This window comes from Sciurus carolinensis, chromosome 16 (genome assembly GCF_902686445.1).
Source record: "Sciurus carolinensis chromosome 16, mSciCar1.2, whole genome shotgun sequence".
Lineage (NCBI taxonomy): Eukaryota > Metazoa > Chordata > Mammalia > Rodentia > Sciuridae > Sciurus > Sciurus carolinensis.
Genome location: NC_062228.1, coordinates 42,519,964 through 42,526,462, shown reverse-complemented (window position 1 = coordinate 42,526,462; position 6,499 = coordinate 42,519,964). Strand labels below are relative to the sequence as shown.

At 48.6% G+C, this 6,499-nt stretch overlaps 1 protein-coding gene across 1 annotated transcript; it reads left to right on the top strand.

The window, feature by feature from the left end:
* The first annotated feature begins 2,074 nt into the window (after positions 1-2,074).
* Positions 2,075-3,707, top strand: LOC124967400 (major allergen I polypeptide chain 1-like). Its single transcript, XM_047529662.1, has 3 exons — positions 2,075-2,135; positions 2,291-2,478; positions 3,580-3,707. The coding sequence occupies exons 1-3, from the start codon at positions 2,075-2,077 to the stop codon at positions 3,607-3,609; spliced, it is 279 nt and encodes a 92-aa protein (XP_047385618.1). The 3' UTR covers positions 3,610-3,707.
* The last annotated feature ends 2,792 nt before the right edge of the window (positions 3,708-6,499 follow it).

Below are 6,499 nucleotides of genomic sequence, written 5' to 3'. Positions count from 1 at the left end.
GGTCCCCTGTTAGCCCAGCGGAATTCAACTGCTTCAGGGTCCTTACCCCACCATCTTTTCTCTTGCTTTTTCTCTCCTACTCGCTTGCTTTCTCCTCCTCGCTTTCCACTCTCTCTAGCATGCGCCTTTTCTCTTTCCTTTCTCTTTTCCTCTCATTTTCTCCCTTACCCTGCAGGGAGACACTTTGTTTGCTTAATAAACTCCCTTATGTGATTTCCCGTGTCCGGCATGGTTTCCGTGGGATCCCTTACAGGCACCTCCAGTGCCCAGTACTTGCTGGTCTCAGGGATCTTCCCTAGGTTCCACTTGTGTGATGAGGGACCCAATTCTTAGTCCTCTACGTCACCTTCAGACCCCACATTTCCTGGTCTGGGATTCAGTCTCCAGTCTCTCCTACCCACTGCCCTTCCAAATTCCCAGCCAGATGCATCTCTCCCAGCCGGTCCTGCAAGCAGTAGGATTGAGGAGAAGGAATAAAACCAGGTGGGTTTCCACAACCAGTTGTCCCCTCTGTAAACCTCTCTCCACGTTTGATACTGGGCCTGTATTTTGAGCCAAACAGGTTTGGCAGAAATTCGTCCCCTCAGCTGCCAATCCCTGCATAGAGGCTGCAAAATGGTTCCTTCCCTTGTCCTCCGCACACTGCCTGAGAGATATTGTGCAGTGCATCTTTCAGGTTTGCTGGGCAATGTCCTTGATCTCTAAATGCACCATACACAGATATGCCTTGGGCCTCCCCAAAACGCAGGTTCTTTTCATTCCCTTACCCCTCCACTGTGCTTCCAGAGGGACCACTCTGGCTGGAGCTTCGTCGGTCAAGGCAGTGCCTCTGGGGATTTCTTCCTTATTTTATTATATCCAACCTCCTGAGTGCCTGGTCTGCTTTGAATGTCCAATTTTAAAGTCCAGTAAAGTTTCTCCGTTTTTTTCTTTTTCTTTTTTTCTTTTTTTTTTTTTTTTTTTTGCTCACCCACATTGCTGAGAAGATGTTTTCACACTTTCACTCCACGTAGCAGCCAGGAAAGCCACCCCCTCTATTCTGCCGTCCTGAAAAACCTCTATTTTTATCTTTGGAGGAAACTCCATACTGATTTCCATAGTGACTGTACTCATTTACATTCCCCCTCATCTCAAGCATTTATTGTTAATTATATTCTTTTTCAAGTATATATTTTAGTTGTAGATGGACACAATAACTTTATTTGTTTTTATGTGGCCCCAAGAATCAAACCTAGTGTTTCACACATGCTAGGCAAGCACTCTACCACTAAGCCACAACCCTGGCCCCACTATTTTATTTTATTCTATTTGTTTACAAATGAGGAGTTGGACCCAGGAGCACTTAACCCCTGAGCCACACCCTCAGCCTTGTTAGTTATATTCTTGATACTTGCCATTCTAACTGGATCAAAGAGTTTATATTCTACCTCTTGCTCTGAGGCTTCAGGAAACCTTATTCTGTCACTGTTGACTTACAGAAAAAAAAAAAAAAAGCTTAATTCTGACTTATCCAAATATTTTAAACCTTCACTTTTAAAAATTAATGCCAGCTAACTTCATAAATACTTATATAGCAAGTATAGGTATAATGTTCTTGTGTATAGACTCCAGAGAAGAAGGATACCCCTTCAATTCATCTAATGCACATCTTTTTTCTTTTCTTTCTTATCAGCACTTGGCATGGGACCCAGGACCTTGTGCATGATAGGCAAGTGCCCTACAACAGAGCTGCATCCCAGGTCCCTCTACGGAGCACCTATTATGCGTTGGTTTCTGTCCTAGTCCTTGGTCACACAGCAAAGCCCTTGCTCTCCTGTAGTTCATGATACATCTAAGAGAGAGCAAAGGACAAACAACAAAGATGAGAAGACTGAGCCAGACCTTTGTTGACTCGGGAGCTCGTCTTCTTGCCAACACACACGCCTCCTCCTTCCACAGCCCCAGGCACTTCCAAGCTGAGGCTTGGGAGAGGCTGAAGAGTCCTCAGACACAGGCCCCTCCCTGTCCTGCTCTGGAACCCAGGATAGGTATAAACAGGTCCCAGGCTTGGCAGGAAGCACCTGTCACCTGCACCATGAAGCCAGCTAGTGCTCTCGTGCTCCTGGGCACTGCCCTCCTCCTGATCTGGGATGCAAGTGGGTGCCTGCGTCACCCACCCGGGATGCCTGGGGATGTGGGTTTCCTAGAGGTTCCTTCCCAGGGCAGTTCTGAGCATGCTGGACTGAGGGGGGTGGTGAATCTCTTCCGAGGAGTGTCTTTGAGGGAGGGTCAGCTTGTCTTTGTGTTCCAGATTGTAATATTTGCCCAGCTGTGCAAGAGGATGTTGACTTATTTATGAAGGGAAACTCTGAAAAATACGTTGCATACGTTGCAAAATACCAAAGTAACCCTTTGGTACTGGAAAATGCTAAAACACTAAAGAAATGTGTTGACGAAAAACTGACTGAAGAGGATAAGGACCTGGTGCTCCAAGGGCTGGTGAGTCTCCTGAAGGAGCCTGTGCCTCTGCTCATCCCCTGCAGCGGGCGGGGTGGGGACACTCGTCCTCTTCCCCATCAAGAGCTCTCTTCCCCGTCCTCCCTGGGAATCTGAAAGAAAAGAGAACCTTGTGAATGGGGGGGTAGAGAAGATGGAACAGACACCACCAGTATGGGGAAGGTCCACTAAGGGAAATTCAGTATGGGGAAGGTCCACTAAGGGAAATTCAGTATGGGGAAGGTCCACTAAGGGAAATTCAGTATGGGGAATGGAGGGATGGGAGAGGCCCCGGCCATTCAGCTTTGCTGGACCAGCCTAAGAATATCTAGGATCCCTGTCTCCATGGCACCACCTGGCTCCTGTGCCAGAACCTTGACTCTGGTCTCCCTGAGTCCAGTCTCTTCCGCATGTGAATCTGGATCTTCTTCAAACCATTACCGTTGGCCCTGCCCTTCTATAAACATTGATTCCTTTATCCTAACCTTTCGACATCCCTACTCCATCCCTGCTAAAACTCTCATTTTTTTCTTTTTCTCTGGATCCCAAAGGGCTGTTTTGTCAGGAAAGGCAAACTTTGGAAATCTCTTTCCTACCATCTCCAGACTTTGGACATCCCAAGTGGAGAATCAGAATGAGTCCTTTCTCTCTCTACTGTCCCAGGAGCTAGTGGGGACAAAGTCACTGCCTCTGCTACACATGTCCAAGGGGTAGAATCAGGAAGCCGACTGGGATCAGCTCATTTCTGGGGTCTTCACCTGCCCACAGGCTCACCTGAAGTGTTGCCATATCACTCCACAGTCCCTTTCCATGGTCCCAGACTGTGCTCCCAACCCCAACCCCGCCAGGAAGAACCCCCTCGTCCCCCACTCCACCTCTTTCCTGTATTGGAAGGAGCTTTATGAGAGCTTCTCAGGCATGCTTCAGGATGCTCTGGTGATGCAGGGAATTTGGAGAAATCTGGCTTTACCTGCTGAGAGCCAAGAGCCACACTCCAAACAAGGTGGTGGGCCCTTTTCCAAGAAGTGTCCAGCCAGTGTGCAGTGTGGCTTGATGTCTTTTACCTCTGAGGCCTCATCAGGTTTCCTGACCTTCTCTTTGCAGGATAAAGTATACAAAAGCTCTCTGTGTTGAGGGATCCATCTTTTCCAGGAGACCCAAGGAAGCCACTTGCCTGATCACCATGTAGTACCCAAAACCCACCATGTCCAGGTGCCTGACTAAAAGATTCCAGCAATAAATGCCTTGCAATTCATGAGAGAGTCCTTAGTCCTTGGAGGGGAGATTAGGCATTCGGGTGGGAGGCAGGGCATGGCATGACAGGGACAATCAGTGTGACTTCCAACTGCAACCGGATTTGAATGCTGTCAGATGTTATTCCTCCACTGAATTCAATAGATTTGTCAGGGTGACAATCACAACAGCTAGAGTTGTCTGATCACTTCTGTGGACCAGATCCTTAGGTCACGTATATCATCTACCAAATTTTAGCCTCCCAGCAACCTTGAGAGATAAAAGTAATCTTACTCTTGCAGGGAAGGAATCTCAGACCCAATGAGGTAATGTGTTGCTGAAGATGATGTAGGTTCTGGGCAGCAGACTCTGGTCCCTCTACCCACTGCTGGGGACTCACGCTCACTGCGTAGCTATGCATGCCTAGGAGTCCTTCCCTGAGACTCTGATTCCCTCCTATAAGATGGAAATGAATACCTCCTATCCAGAACTGTGGTGAGGCCAAAGTAAAATAATGGTTGAGAAGGGACCCCTTCTTTAAGCACCTAACAGGGGAGAAAGACCCGAGGGTTGAGGTACAAGTACTGAACCCAGCCAGGACCAGGAAATCAACTCTTGTGCCCCAGTCTATCCTAAAGCTAACCACCAAACTGTGGGCTCAGCTTCCTCCTAGAAACACATTACCAGCTGTGTCTTACCCACAGAGTGGGAATACAGGGTCCTTGGGGTTTGATCTCTCTCCCAGCACTCTGCTCTGTTCTCATGACCCTGGAGCCTTTTTCAGGCCTTGCTGTCCCCTGTCAGGCTCCTTGTGTCCTGCCCCTGCCACCTCCCCTACAACTCCATCACAACCCACTGAGAATTGCACAGATAAAAGTGTGCTGAGTATATACCACAGGGCTTTGTCCAGGAGGCATAAGATCCTCACAATAGAGAGGCTTACAGGAGGCACCATGGGGGATTCAGGAGCAGCCTCTTCTCTCCATGTGGGGCATTCTCTAAGGGTAGTAGGATTATGTAAGTTTGTCTCCTGTTGCCGTAATAAAATGCCTAAAGCTGGGTACTTATAGAGAAAAGAGGTTAAAATTAGCTCATCATTTTAGAGATTGAAAGTCCAAGATCGGGGTGCCCCCATCTGTTCGGCCTCTGATGAGGGTCACCTTGGCTCTCCCAATATGATGAAGGAATGAACAGAAAGGGAATTGGGCACAGGGCCAAAAATGTGGGGTGGCTTCACTCGATAACAACTCACTCAGGAGAACTAACTTACTCAGGAGACCAACATTAATCCTTTCCCAGGGCAGCTCTCCCAATGACCTAACACTGCCCATTTACCTCACCTCTTGACGGTTCCACCTCTCGCATCCCCTGGGGATCAAGCTCATGAACCCGTGGGGGATACACTCAAACAGTATTCAAACCAAATAGCACAGGAGAAGACCACCTTGCCCGGGGAGAGGCCCAACGGTCAGTGACCCCTGATCTAGCTCTTGAGGGTCTGGTTGGAGGCTGCTTCTGAAATAGGGGCTCCTGCCTCTGAAGGAGCTAAGGGAAGTATGGGGGACCTGAGAAGACTGTGGGGCCGAGACCATCTCATCACCCTACACATGGGACCCAGGAGGTATATTCCACCACTCCCGTACCCTACAGATTTAAAATCTCCAAGGCCTCCAAGGACTGGGGTGTAGCTCAATGGTGAGTGTTTGCCGAGCATGCGTGAGGCTCAGGGTTTGATCCCCAACACTGAAATAGAAAGCTCCAGGGCTTCTCAATGGAGAGAAGAGTTGGGTGGGCTGGATCTCAGGTTGTCTTGGGTACCGGCTCCCCGTGGCCTCACCTCAGTTCACAGGTGTGACAGGGCCCTGTCTAGAGATGAGGGGCTGAGCGTAAGGAGTTTGTCCTCAGGCAGAATGCAGTCGGTCCCTTGGCCGTAGCTCAACTTCCACAGTCCCTGGGGATTCTGGACACCAGAATGACATCTCGATATTGTCCATGTGCTCCCTTCCCTCCCCTTTCCTTTCTCCAACCTATAAAATCTTTGAATTACCTGAGATTTGGGTGGGGCAGGGGAATTGGGATCAGGATCCGATGCCCTGCCAAATCTTTTTCTGTCTGACATCCAAACCCAGAGTTTAGATGACATTGTCAAAAGTTTATGGGTTTTTATCTCTTATTCTGATGGGACTGTTGTGCCCAGTGGCTCAAGACCCCACAAAGACCACCAGAGACCACGATCAATGCAAGCAACAAAGAGTCATTTATTAACAAGCTTGAGCCTGGTCCTCCGCATACTTGGTAACCGGTGACGCTAAGAGGCCCCGAGCCCTTGTTTAGCAGGGTTTTTATAATGAAAGGCAAGCAGTTTTACAGTGTTCTTTTTAATTGGTTAACATATAAAATTGTATACAAATCATGTTGTTTTAAGTTCTGGGTCACCCTGACCTCCGAGAGGAGGGTTGTCATTATCTTTAAGTTTGCTTTTGTGCCAGCAAAGTTTGCTTTTGGGTCAGCCACCTGGCCTTTACAGATAAGATAAGAGATGAAAATTCTTTGTGGCTTTTATGAGGGGTTGAGGGCAGTTTGGAAAGAGCCTCGTGTTTACACAGGTGCAGGCCTTTTCTATCTTTTCAGGACATTCCCTCCAGGGTCACTGAAGTTCCACCTCACTTCCAGCCCCACCTACCTGAGCCACCCATAGGCAGACCTCAGACCTCCTCACACCCTTGTGTCTCTCTCCACTGCTTTGTCCAGCACCTGGGAACTTGATGAACCATGGTTAGACCCCCCTCCC